Source organism: Nicotiana tomentosiformis, chromosome 8 (genome assembly GCF_000390325.3).
Source record: "Nicotiana tomentosiformis chromosome 8, ASM39032v3, whole genome shotgun sequence".
NCBI classification, from domain to species: Eukaryota; Viridiplantae; Streptophyta; class Magnoliopsida; order Solanales; family Solanaceae; genus Nicotiana; species Nicotiana tomentosiformis.
The window spans coordinates 68,434,737-68,449,770 of record NC_090819.1 but is presented as its reverse complement, the minus strand read 5'-3'; the positions used below and the strand labels follow the sequence as shown (position 1 = coordinate 68,449,770).

At 35.0% G+C, this 15,034-nt stretch overlaps 1 protein-coding gene across 1 annotated transcript; it reads left to right on the top strand.

The window, feature by feature from the left end:
* Nucleotides 1–9,216: 9,216 nt before the first annotated feature.
* On the top strand, nt 9,217–10,348 carry LOC104086139 (NDR1/HIN1-like protein 12). Its single transcript, XM_018767313.3, has one exon. It carries the CDS (start codon nt 9,556–9,558, stop codon nt 10,150–10,152), a length of 597 nt encoding a protein of 198 aa, XP_018622829.1. The 5' UTR covers nt 9,217–9,555; the 3' UTR covers nt 10,153–10,348.
* The last annotated feature ends 4,686 nt before the right edge of the window (nt 10,349–15,034 follow it).

Sequence of the window (15,034 nt, the reverse complement as noted above, 5' to 3'; positions counted from 1 at the left end):
ACCCGCTAGTTAAGCCAATTAACAACTATAGAATTTAATGAGATTTATTGAGACAAATGAATGATAAAATAAATGAACCTTTATACATTTTCCAAGGACTTGTAGTACAAATCAGGAGCTTCAAAGATTTAGAATTTACAAAGCCGGTATGAAATAAAATACATCATATGTTTGAAATATATATGAACTGATTAAAATTCTAAAGCTACCAAGATCAAGAGGCAGCTATGACCGGAACACGGGTACATCTTCAAATGCAGCTCCTGCCGTACACAGCAATATAAGCGTCCAACATCTGCACACAAGGTACAGAAGTGTAGTATGAGTACAATCGACCCCATGTACTCAATAAGTAACAAACCTAACCTTAGGTTGAAAGTAGTAACGAGCTGGAAAAAAGGTCAGAGTCCAACACCAATAGCCAACTATAGTTCATAACAACATAATAAAAGTGATAAAAGAATTAACTCAGATATATAATGCTCAGCTTGTTTGCAGTTCCGAAAAATAGGTATGCTTTTCAAGTATATTAGTGAAAACCCAAATCTTTTACCGAAATCACAGAAATATGAGTAAGTTTGTATAACTGTGATTTTTCCCAAAACTTTTAACATGTAGATGTTTCATTTTCAAATGGCATAAGGAAAAATATATCTCTATGCCTACATGCCAATGTGTATGTGAAATCATGAAGGACACAATACCGTACAACATGAGGAAAATGCATCTCTATGCATGTATGTCAAGTATGCATGTCAAATGCAATGCAACTTAGCGATAAAACCATATACATACTCTCAGAGTATTAATTCACTCAGTTCTCCCAGTCACTCAGTCCTCACAGTAACTCATTCCTCACAGTCACTCATTCCTCACTGTCACTCAGTCCTCCCAATCACTCGGCACTCGCTCTCGGCACTCGCGCTTGCTCTCGGCACTCGCACTCAGTACAATACAGGGTACATCCAGCCCAAAATCAATAGCAATTGCGCTCACTGTAGGTGTACAGACTCTGGAGGGGCAGATCCATCCCAAGCACTATAATAAGCCAATCATGGCATGAATCAATAATACATGTTGCGGCGTGCAACCCAATTCCATCATGAATCAATAATACCTGATGCGGCGTACAGTCTGATCCCATCAATATCCTCACAATCAGGCCCTCAGCCTCACTCAGTCATCAATCTTTCCAGTCACTCGGGCTTACAATATCATGAAAATCAGCCGAAAATGATGATGTGATGTATCAATAAATGCTAGCAGAGACTGAGATATGATATACAAATGAATGCGTATGACTAAGTATGTAATTGCAATGTGACCAAATAACACAACAGCGGGAATGACCTCAGTGGGTCCCAAGAGGATAAGCATATAGCCTAGATATGGTTTCTAACTTGGATCACAACTCAATTACTCTAGCACATAGAGATTTCATAGATACAAATAAGATTAGGTAACTACATAGTACCACAAAAATATCTAAATTACAATTCAGACAGTGCACGCACACACGCCCGTCACCTAGAATGTGCATCACCTCAACACCAAACACATATCACGTATATTCAGGGGTTCATACCCTCAGCACCAAGTTTATAAGTGTTACCAAATCCAATACCGAGTGAGCCAAACGATACTCCAAAAATGCCATCTCGTGCGTACTGACCTTCAAACGACTCAAAACTAGCCAAAAGCAAAGTAAATCAAATAATGCCTAAGGAAACAATTTCAAATGATAAAGGTTGAATCTTTAATCAAAAGCCCAAAGTCAACCAAATGTCAAACCCAGGCCCGCACCTCGGAACCCGATAAAACTCACAAATTCCGACAACCCATTTGATTACAAGTCTAAACATACTAGTTTCACTCAAATCTGACTCCGAATCGATGTTCAAAACTCAAAAATTCACTCAATGAAATCTTAGACAAAATCCCTAATTTTTCTCTTTAAAATTCACAATCCAATTAGCAAAAACGAAGATAGATTCATGAAATATAATCAAAACCGAGTAGAGAACACTTACCCCAATCCATATGGTGAAACTCGCTTCAAAAATCGTCTTAATCTAAGGTGTATATCTCCAAATATAAATAAAATGACCAAACCCTCGATTTAAAGCTTCTGCCCAGCCACTCTCGCATTTGCGAACCAAAGGGCCGCTTCTGCGGCGTTGCTTTTGCGACAAAACTCCTCTTCTGCGGAAAAAACTAGAAGTCTGCTCTCCTTCCCCTGCACAATAGGACCCGCTTCTGCATAAGCACGGGTGCGACACAAACCGCGCTTCTGCGCACATCTTCGCTTTTGCGATCACAGCTTTCGCGTCTGCGCTACCGCAGATATGGTCCACTTTCCCGCTTTTGCGAAAGTCTTCCTCCCAACCTTACTTCACTTATGCACCCACATGACCGCATGTGCGGATCTACACCTGCGCCCAATATTTTGCAAGTGCGGTTACACCAGGTCTAGCAAAGACCAGCCATCTCACATGAATGAAAGATGATCTGAAACACGCCCGTAACTCACACGAGCCCCTCGGTACCCCGTACGGATATAGCAACAAGTTCCTTAACATAAAACAGACCTACTTGAGGCTTGAAATCATACATAACAACATCAAAACAATGAATTGCACCTCAAATCAAACTCGATGAACTTTGAATCTTCCAACTTCCAAAACTCATGCCGAAATATATCAAATTAACCCGGAATGGGCTCAAATTTTGCACACAAGTCCCAAATGACATAATGAAGCTATTCAAATTCTCTAAACCATAATCTGAACCCGATATTATCAAAGTCAACTCCCGGTCAAACTTATGAACTTTCCAAACCTTCAAATTTCTAACTTTCGCCAATTAGCGCCAAAACCTTCTAGAAATATCCAAAGGCAAATCCGGTCATACGCTTGAGTCCAAAATCACCATCCAAACCTAACGAAACCATCAAAGCTCCAATCTGAGATCAAATACTAAAAATTCAAACTTGGTCAACTCTTCCAACTTAAAGCTTCAAACATGAAGTTCATTTTTCCAAACTAATTCCAAAACACCTGAAAACCAAAACCGACGATACACACGAGTTATAATATATCTTACAAAGTAAATCGAAACTCCAAATAGCTGAACGGAATGCTAGTGCTCAAATTGACTAGCTGGGTCATTACATTAGATAGTGGGAGTAATAACAAAAATATTATTACCGTTGAGAATATAGGAAACTACGGCAATCGGAGACCATACGATGGTAAACATTGAAGTAGAAGTGCAATAACATGATATTGAGGCCACCTATTCCACCATATCTATTTATTATTTTGGCCCTCACTACAATAAGATAAATGCAAAAGAATTCTCGTTTCTCTAGCTTTAATAATTTCTTCAATGCGTTTGGAAACAAAAATAATCGTAATTCAAAGCAAACATTTTCTTTTGAAAGTGATTTCAGAGGAACACTACTCAAAGAGGGGGTGAAGGTGTAGATACACTACCTAAGAAGGTGCTAAAACACTTTCGCATATTCGTCAGAGGTGATGATGTAAGAAACCCTAAACGAATGTATCCATAGAGTTTTTAGGGAGGAGCGAGCTCTATTGCCCTTTTGAAATTGTGAAAAAATATTTCACTAAATGATATAATATTATTGGAGGGAACATTTATAAAGTGCAAGAGGGGATGAATTGTAATTTTTCTTTTCTTTTTCGAGGTAGTCAACTAATTTGCGTTCTAGTCGACTAGACTTTTCAGGAACAGAATGTAAAAGATAAATTACAAAAAGTAAATGACACAATATGTTTGTATACTGGTTCGGATTCAAAGTGAATCCTACATCCAGTCCCTTTGGGTTGCAAGGGTGATCTCTTTCAAGTATGAAGTAGCTTAGTACTGATGGGTTGGTGTTGTTATACACCAATAGTTTTTGTCACTTTGTTCTTCTCTCTATAATTGATACAATGCCTTACCAGTATTCTCTTCTCTCTCTCTCTCTCTCTCTCTCTCTCTCTCTCTCTCTCTCTCTCTCTCTCTCTCTCTCTCTCTCTCTCTCTCTCTCTTCTCTTCTTTGTTACACAAGAAATCTAAAGCAGACTATAGTGTTTTATTTGAAGTAGAACAAAGAGATTGAAGTTGGTTTGATCAAAGTATGTCTTTCCAAGACTGGTGCAGTAGGTGTTTATACTTCTCGAGGCCTTCAAGTCTTGTACGTCTTTTTGAAAGATTGCAAACCCAAGGGAGTTGTATTAATAAGGAATCATAAATTGATTATTTCCAAGATTGATTCTTCTCTTCCTTAAATGAGAGAATATTCTCGTTGCCAAATCCCTTGATTGATGTTTCGATTGACGTCTTTGTGTAGGAGAATCTTTAGCGGATGATTTCGTGTCCTTGATCTCCTTTGATTGAGATCCTTCCTATAACATCCTTTTTGATTGATTTTGCCAGCTCCCTTGATTGATTATTCCGCTGCTCTTTCCTTTTTTCGTTTGATTCATTTTTGCCTCTATATGACTCCATTTTATTGCTTAGAACTTGTTCCGGCACATAAGGAGTAATTAGTTATTTTGCATTATTGAAATCAACTTAGATCGATCAATATCCCCCTTTTTGATGATGACAAAATAACAATGAAAATACTTCCCTGTTGATTAGCTAGCTTAGTCAACTCCCCCTCAATCTGTGTTTCTTGGTAGATATGTCTAGTCGACTCCCCCTTAGTTGAATATTATGTTGTACCTCAGTTGTAGTCGACTCCCCCTCAGTTGTATACCATATGATGTACCTTCAAGTTGAACATCTGCAGGAAAACAGAGCACATAACACAAAACACATAACCAGGGAATACATAGAAACGCAGGCCTTAAGCTTGCTTACTATTTCTCCTCCTTTGTCATCAACAAAAATAAAAGCAGGCAGGAAATTAAGAAGTATTTATCCTAAGAGTACAACCCATGATTGAATCATCAGTCACAAAATAAAGGAAAAAGAATTTGTCTTAAACAACCAAACATCAGCGATGCAGAAAGATGGTAAGTGTGTTGCAAACTGCCTCCTTGAGGCAATCAAAGCTAGCATTCACTGTGACAGAGACCCCATCAATTCTGGCGTGCATCTCTTTGAAGGACCTTACTGCATTTTCTGCGGTCTTGAGAATATGCACTCGAATCTTGGACACGTCGGACCCTGTCTCCTTTGCCAGTCCATGGATATATTCAATCTTGCTTTGCATAGAGGTTAATGAGTCCTTGATGACAGACGATGTTTCATTTATGGAGACAAGAGGTCAGAATCACTTGTACTGTGGTGAGACACAAAAGCTTTTGCCTTGGAGTCGGAGGGATATTCTTGATTTCACCTTCTTGTTTCTTGACCAAGGCTCCCTTTATAGAAATATAACCCATGCTATCAAATCCCCTAGAATTATAAGACTTGATGACAGTGATGTAGGGATGGTCAATAAGGGATATGTTGTTGGATTCTAGCAAATGGGTGATAACCATACCATAAGGAAGACTTGTGGGATCATCGGCACTTTCTATCATGAAATTGATGACCCAAGAAAACAACTTTACCTTGTGCTTAGTCGGAAGACAGTAAACTAGGAAGGAATTACGCTTGGAGAAGGTAGAGAAGGATTTTGTTCTTGGAAGAGGAGTGGTTGCTACAATATGTGTTAAGACACGAGTTTCGAAAAAGATATCACTAGGTCCTAGTTGACTAGGAAGGGAGTCAGGGAGTGATTCAGCTATACACATTTTAGCTTGATCAAAAGAGATTTAAAAATCCTCAAGCCAGGTATTTTTAAAGAGCATAGAAAAACCAGAACAACTACATTAAAAAATAGTATCAAACAGTGCACAGTCTAGAACAATGTATTTTTCAAGAACCAAAGTTTCTAACTTATCAGGTTTGCTAGAGCGAAGATTAGCATAGAACATTCTAATAAGGGATTCATATACCTTTGGAGGAGGCAATGAGAGAAATGTTTTCCATCCCTGGAACTCGAAGAGTTCCTTTACTTTGCAGTTGAGACTGTCCATGACATTTAAATCAACAACTATGACATGAGCGACTTGCTTGTCTTTGAAGGCAATGAAAGTATCCCTGTTGGGAGTGTCCCAGAAATTTAGGTCAGACTCAAGACAACTACAAAGATCAGTTTGGGCTTTTTTGGAGTGAAGGGGGGGGGGGGGGTCTACCATGGGTCATTTTCCTAGAGCTTTTTCGTTGAGACTGCGAGCATCATCTAAGAAATCTTAAGAGGAGGCAAAATCCTCAGAGTGGTATGATGCTAGATTGATTGGTTCACGAGGTTGAGGGGAGGGTTTTGCCCTAGAGCGAGTGCTTTTATGGGTTGAAGCAGAGGGTTTTTTGGATTATTTCACTATGGTAGGGTTTAGAACAGGGGAGTGGAAATACAAACAATGTGAGAATGACTGAAGAGACTTTGAACTTAAAAGGATGAGAAACAGCGGTTGAGTATAGACGAAAATGTGTCATAGATTCGACACTATGATTGAGTGGTCTATGAAAATGTGTGAAAAGATGTGAAAAGGGAAAAGTAGCAAACACACAATTAATGCACCTTACACACTTAAGGAAATATTCAGACTAAGATATGATAATAATTAAAAATATCACAAAGGCCCTAAAATAATAGGTTTAATAATGCCAAGAGAGTCTCGTAATGCACAAAATCTATCTTCTAGCAAAGGTTTTGCAAATATGTCTGCTAATAGATCAGTGGAACTTACAAACAATAATTCTATGTTGACTTTAAGAACATAATCTCTAATAAAATAGTGCTTAATATTTATATGCTTAGCTCTAGAATGATGCACATGATTCTTTGATAGACAAGTAGCACTAGAATTATCACAGAATATTTGAACAGGTTTAAAAAATAATTCATAGTCACCCAATTGATGAGACATCCATTATAATTGAGTACAACATTTTCAAATTGCAATGTACTCTGCTTTAATAGTGGAAAGCGCTATTGATCCCTATTTCTTACTGTTCTAGGAGAATAGTACTTTTCTCAGTAATTGACAAGTCCCACTTGTGCTTTTTTTGTCTTCCTTGTCACCTGCAAGATCAGCATCTGAAAATCCCTCAAGTTTAAAATTGTTAGAGCGAGGATACCAAAGTCCGTAAGTGGTGGTTCCAATGAGATAGCGAATAATTCGCTTTACTGCAGTTAAGTGAGACTCCGTAGGAGCTGATTGAAACTTGCACATTTACAAACACTGAACATGATATCTGGTCGACTAGCCATTAGATATAATAGAGATCCAATCATTCCACGATACTTGGAGTTATAATTGATTTGGCATTGCTCATTCCAAATTTTTGAATCAACTCCTTCGTATACTTGGTTTGTTAGATGAATATTCCACTTTCTGATTGATGGATTTGTAGTCCAAGAAAAAATGTCAGCTCTCCCATCATACTTATTTCGAACTCACTTTGCATGAGATTCGAGAAATCCTTGCACAAAAGAAGATTAGTACTACCAAATATGATATCATCTACATAGATGTGAATAATGAGATTACCTTCAGTAGATCTCTTGATAAATAAAGTAGTGTCCACCTTACCTCTGATGAACCCATGATTAGTTAAAAAGGAACTCAATCTTTCATACCAAGTTCGAGGAGCTTGTTTGAGTCCATAGAGAGCTTTAGCTAGCTTATACACATGATAAGGAAATTGTGAGTTTTCAACGCTAGGAGGTTGTTTTACATATACCCCTCATCAATGAAACCTTTTAAAAAGCACTTTTGACATCCATTTGAAATAGTTTAAAACCTATAATAGATGCATATGCAAGCAATATGCGAATTGATTCTTTTCATGATTGATTCTTCTGCTGACTTGCCTTGACTCACTGGCTTGAATTAATTCTTCCTTAAATGAGAGAATATTCCCGTTGCCAAATCCCTTCATTGATGCTTCGATTGACGTCTTTATGTAGGAGAATCTTTAGCGGATGATTTCGTGCCCTTGATCTCCTTTGATTGAGATCCTTCCTATAATATCCTTTTTAATTGATTTTTCCAGCTCCCTTGATTGATTTTTCCGCTTCTCTTTGCTTTTTTTTTCGTTTGATTCATTTTTGCCTCCACACGCCTCAATTCTATTGCTCAGAACCTGTTTCTGCACATAAGGAGTAATTGATTATTTTGCATCATTGAAATCAACTTAGATCTAACACATTTTAGCCAAAACTTTTATTGTATTTTAGAGCACACTTATAAAATGCTGCTTTTAGAATTATAAAAAGAGCACGCTTAAATGGTAGCCATATATACAAGTAAATGTTGTCAATTGATTTACGATTTAGCAACGTTTAATAATGGGGCCTAATAAAATAAAGAGTACGTTTTACAAGCGTGGCCAAATTTTCCGTAGCTAAAAGCTCTATACAAAGGCCAGACTTTGAAAGTGTGCCCAAATATGTTTTTGGGCACATTTTTGAGGTGTTGTCTAAAACTAGTGTGGCGTTAGTCCATATTTGTTGTAGTGTAGATTTGGAATTACATATTTGAATTATATGTAATTATTTATGCCTAGCAGCCCACGTGTGCTCTCGTGCGTACATTGAAACATGAAGGAGTTGCACCTTTACGAGAGATACCAATGTCCATAAAACGTCTCTTGGTTGTGAGTCATGAACGAACAATCAAAATGGATAAAAGAAATACATAGGGAATATCATTTTAAGAAAATCGTATGTGAGATACGGCTTATTACGTGTTTATACCTCATACAATTAAAATAAGTAAATTATTTATTTTAGTAGGTTTAGACAATATTCAATCAGTTTGACCTGGACAAACAAGTCATCATACGGCGATCCATATTCATCGATCAAAGAAATTTGTACTTTTCTTTTATGTATAATTATTTATTCAAATATTATTTTTAATAGTGATATTATTTTACAAAATGGTATACTATATGGCTTGGCATACACATGCCACACACGCGACCAGAAACTAGTAAGGACAAAATAATTCAAAACTCCTATAAATCAACGTTTTCTCGAGAGACGTGTAAAAAGAGAAATGCGATAGATAATTTGAGACGGAGGAAATATATATTTGTATCATTGTTGAGGTATTATTAAGAGCAAAAAGTAAGAAAAGGTTGATTTTGCGGTATAAAATCCCCATATTAATGGTTTGGAAGTTTGGTATTTTCACTTTCTTTATGTGTGAAAAGAGCATTTTGATTCCTTAATAGTAGAAGGCATGAAGCAGAAGATTAGTTGAGGTAGCTTTATCCCTAGGAAAGGAAGATACTTAAACCTTACCCAACAATTAAAGCCAAGTACCTCAAAACAAGAACCTAGCTGCCAACTCCTCCTCATACCTTCTAAAAACCCTCCCCCATCTGGAAAAACAAAAACCCTTTTGAACTCCTCCGGATGTTGTCACTCTCTGGCTACCTATCACCTCTATCAATCAGCGCCAGGAACGAAAGTCGGCCTTAGTGATTTGACGGTGCTAAGGGAAAGGACTGCCGCTCAACTAATAAAAGTTACTATTTCCAATGCCAAAGCCAGTTCTAGGACCAGAACGACGCACCAATCCATTAATTTGGTGTGCAGCCATAATCTGCACTATCTTAACCGTAGCCGTAATCATCACTGGTATGGTCGTCTTCATTGGCTACATGGTCATTCGACCAAAAGTCCCTCAAATGAGTGTAGCAAGTGCCAATTTAGACAGATTTTCCTATGACATGGCCAGTGTTCTCACTCTCAGAGTCTCAATTATTATCAAAGCTGAGAATGACAATTCAAGAGCCCATGCAAGTTTCTATGAGACGAGTTACACACTTAGCTTCCATGGTGTTAAAGTGGCTTATTTAAATGCTGACCCTTTTGATGTCCCTGCAAACAGCTCCAAGTATTTGTATTATCCTGTTGAATCATCGTCGATTCCATTGACGCCAGAAGAAGGAGAGGTTGCTGAGCTTTTCTTAAGGCGGAATCAAGTGGTTTTTGATATAAGAGGGAATACAAGAACAAGGTGGAGAGTAGGGTTGCTTGGTTCTGTGAAGTTCTGGCTGCATCTTAATTGTCAGCTCAAGTTTCCGTTAAATGGAACGACAATTTACCCGAGATGCAGCTCAAAGTCCAAATGATTCATTGGAATTCAACTAGGTATTTTGTCTAATTATACACTTACATTCAATTTTATGGAAAAATAAGCTAAGGCTTGTCCTTCTCCTCTTGATTTGCTTACCTCTTTTTGTACTCACAAGATATCCATTTTTCTGGATACAATTAGATTCTTGGAAGAAGTAATCATCAATATTCTGCCTCGAGAAAACAATACAATATGCTCTATCCAATTGTTTACTACTTTTTATATTCAGTACTTCTTTCTTCTTGAGAAAGGATTAACAACGTAACAGAGGTTTAACTATGTCTTTTAAATTTTTTTTACACATTATTTAATTAAGAAATATATTAATAGTCTAAATCATAAAAGTACTACCTCTATTTCAATTTAGATGACACACTTTCCTTGTTAGTCTATTTAAAAAAGAATTAAATATTTCTACAATTGAAAATGATTGAACTTTAAACTCATCATTTTATCAATTTTACCCTTAATTAGAAACTTTTATAATCACGCAAATATCATGCCTCACAAAACTTTTACCACTCAAGTTTTTAATAACATAAGTTTCAAAATTTTTTTTTTTTTTAACTCTGTACCGAATCAAACCGCCTCATCTAAATTGAAACGGAGAGAGTATTTGTTTAGATTATGTATATTTTCTACTTTAAACATGTCATACAGTTGACACATTATTGGAGCAGTTTTAGCAAAGTTAAAAGTTAAAAATAAATGACTTCAGATTTTAAAAAACAAATATAAAATATTATCATACAGATTTAGTTTACCAATAGAACGACTGTAGTATTTAGACCAACAAGTAGTACCTAGATTACATCTTCAATAATCAAAAGTGATAGTCTGGCATTGGAAATTGAAAATCTACTTTTATATTCCAATGATAAAAAACAAAGTGAAAAAAGGAAGATCTCACCTTAATCAAGAAGTAAGAAAATATTTTGAAATTTGCTACGTAATAGACACCTTTTTGGCATGTATGAATGCACTAGAAAAAAAAGAGTAACACTACGCAGAAAGAAGAAGTAGAAAGCCACAGCAAAACTTTGTGCGGAAGCTTTCTGCCTACCTTGTCCGGAAGCAACTAAAAGCGAAAACATCAGTGGTCCATATTGTTGGTCTTGTCTTAACCGTTAAGTAACTTTGTTCCCAATCTATTTCATCGCGAGGTCTCACTTATTTTAGGGGAGTCAATTCGTCGTCTTCATCTTTTTAAATATCCCATATTCGAAACAATCTGATTCGATTAATTTGTATTCGTGCTATATGATGCAATAAGTTGAAAGGATTCTCTACCATGAGTTTCTCCATTCCAAAGCTCCAAAAGGCAGTAAAGGAGTAACAAATGTAAGGAGATTTAAAAAGTTAAATTGATATACCAGGGATTTAAAGTAATGATCTGAAATTTAATGAACCTGATTATTACTAGGCGAAAATCTTCTTGTATGTCAAAGAGATTCGGTAGTTTACATATAATTAATCTTTCCCTATTATCACAATTTAATTTTTCGATAAGGGGATCGAATTGAACTCCCTTAATTCTATATGGATCTACTGCTTGGTAAAAAGATCCTATCTATCTCATCTGATTAAATTATCTTTAGGAGTTTTAAAATTTGACTGCCTCGGTGCCAGATTCAATTTGCCTTAGGAGTTGTCATTAAATTCATCTAAAATACTTTGCCAAATAAATTGAGTTGTATAAATTGAGGAGCTCTTGTTTTGTCCAAAGACAAATTTCGTTAATTAAACCTAGAACACTGCAGTATTTCGTCGCTCTACCATTCGAGTTGGGCTAATTCGATCACAAAAATTGCCGTTGAAAACTCGTTGAGATTTGGTGTTAGTATAAAAGAGCCTGATCGTTTCTTTCTTGTCCGCTCGGGGGAATGCGAACACGTCTGTGCAGATTATATTAATCGTATCTGGTAACATATTCCACCCAACAAGATTTTCTTTCTTAAAAATTTATCTCAAACTATTTAATTGTGGAAAAATGATTTTTGTACGAAAAAGCTGAATACTAATATTCTACATTCAGTATCATCTGTTTATCAGTTGTTGTTTGTTGTGATATTCTGACAACATTCTCTTGTATAGATTGATTGAGAGAATGATACATTCAGGTGGCCTTTTTTCATTAACCCCTTCAAAGTTTGGAGAATGACACATGCAGGGAGCAACTTTTTTATTTTTGAAATTTTTAAATTTAACTTTTCAAATCGAACGAACTCAATCTTCCCAGATTTCAAGCCGATACATTGTATACACGTCATTATTGTTAGAAAAGGTAACTAATATTACTGTAGTAGTACTTTTTTATGTACTTTTAAAATACGTAAATCTGATTGTTAAAGAGTGAAGACATATGTCAGAAATCAAATTGAAATTTATTTGACAGTCGAAGTATTTGGCCTATTCTAATAAGTATTCATTATTTTGTTTGGGACAGAGGAAAGAAAAAAAAAGAGAAATGGAAGTCAGTTTCCAGCAAAAAGAAAAAAGGGGAAAAGAGGAGAGAAAATGATTTTCTTTTAGAGAAGTTTATTTTTCTGCTTTTTCTTTTATTTCGTGTCCATTTTTCGACCTTGCGAAGAGAAAGTTCTCTTTGTTTTCCTGCTTTACTTTTCCTATTAAAGCAGTGCGCCTGCGTAATTATACCTACTTTTAATTTTCTTGTCTTACTATACATACTTTACCATTTAAATTTGCACGAAATTCTTTTTACACATATTTTCTTTACAAATATTCTTTTACCTGTTTTATCTATCATTTTTCTAACAGAAACCTCCGCAAAAGGCCACGTAGTGCATCAATTAGGAGAAATTAGTATGACATCACTTCTGCATGATGCTTTTAAATGGAGAATCACATGGGTCCAAGCGCAATTGTGGCATTGAACATCGTTTTGAAATGGGACTGTACTAGGAGTGTTACAGACAGCCCAATCGGCACAACAAAATCCAGTTCTGCCTACAATAGAAACCCAGTACAAATGACCTAATCTGGCCCTCTTTGCATTATCTATCTAGGAGAAGTAAAACAAGAATTGAATGACAAGTGCCAAAATCAAAATTCTACAAGTATCAAATTTTTGGACAAACCTCCCACAAATTTGGAGATTCAAAATATAATTTAAAATAGAAAACAAGTTCAAAAAATTTAAACCTTCCAATTCATTTAACATCAAGATTGAAATCCATGTTCTTTTGTCAGTTTTTTAAATTTATTTATAATTAAACCTGAAATTGCAGTCAAATTTCTAACAAAATATTAACTGAGTACACAAAAAATGAACCGCATCTACTTACATGTTACATACCCATGTTGATTTGCACATATTTGAATTGAAAACAAAATTTATTATCCCAACCTTAAATTAAAAAGTCATTTGGTCCACATTTCCTATATAGTATCATCAGATAACCAAGTTAGGAAAACTTAACATTTTTTTTATTCTTAGGGAACCCTTTCTTGATTGGAAGCTTGTAAAAATGTTGTCTGAACCTGTAGATGATGCCATGGGTGCTCTGAAAGAAGAACCAAGATCAGTATTGCTTAAGGAATCAGATGGGGATGTAATCTAAGGAATTGTATTATCTATTAAAAGGTTTAATGTGTTACCAAATGCATAATAAGATTTAGATATCTAATAAACTAGTGTTAGAACTCGCGCGATGCGCGGATAATATAACATAATATTAATCTTATAAAATTATAATATGATCTAATATATAATATTATTTTAATAAATCTTAATTGTTATCTTATTATTTAATATAGTGTACCAAAATATAATAAAATCTATACAAAATCAAATGATACACATCATATAGCAATTAAATAAATTATTTATTCCTTAATTATTCTTTATTAAATTAGCAAGTACTTAGTATTATACATTTACTAATGTGACTTTTTATTAACTCGTCAATTGGCTTAATATTTTGATACTACTTCTCTTTTAATATAAAATAGATATATATTTTCTTACACTAAAATTATTTTATTTTTTTAAACTTATATTATACTATTCAAAATTTTTCAATGGTCTAAATTTATCAATAATTTCTTTGAGTGTTACTTTTTTTTAATTAATTCAAAATATAAATATCATAAAATTATTTTTATCCCTCTCTTTTTGTACGTTCTTTTCTATTGTAATATTTGATTAGTTTTCTCATTTGTAGTCTATTGAAAATTTAAATAATGTAATATTGTTTTACTAAATTATAATTTTGAACCAAAAGTATAAAGAGATAAGCATTTTATTATTTTTATATACAAAAACTAAAAATATTTTTAATAATTATTAATTTGTGTTGAAATTATATATAATATCCTAATAGTATCTTTATATTTTTGCTTTTTTCATTATGAAATTATGAGTTTTATTTATTAGTTAAAATTTTCTACATGAGAAATTTAATTAGTATATGCATTCTTACGCTATTGCCTGATTTTTTTAATTTATTTATAGTATTCTTACATTATAACTATTTGTTTATTATGATTTTAGTTATGTGTATATGTGTAATGACCCGACCAGCCGTTTTGTATATTGTAGCCATGTTCCCCAATTTATTGTCCCTTCTATGTTCTTTTGTGGTTATGTGACTTGCCGGGGTGGTTGGTTTGGTTTCGGGGAGGTTTCGAAGTGAATTAGGACAGTTAGACCCAAGGTTGGAAGATTAAGTTGAAAGAGTTGACTAGAGTTTGACTTTTGTGTAGACGATCTCGAAATGATATTTTGATGATTCTGATAGCTTCGTATGGTGATTTTGGACGAAGACATATGCCCGAATTTGGATTTGAAGGTCCGTAAGTTGGTTTGGTATTTATTGGCGAAAGTTGAAAAGTTGAAGGTTTGGAAAGTTGAGAGG

Excerpts from the sequence above, each read along its gene's own strand:
- LOC104086139 (XM_018767313.3), top strand. The coding sequence starts at position 9,556 with ATGCCAAAGCCAGTTCTAGGACCAGAACGACGCACCAATCCATTAATT.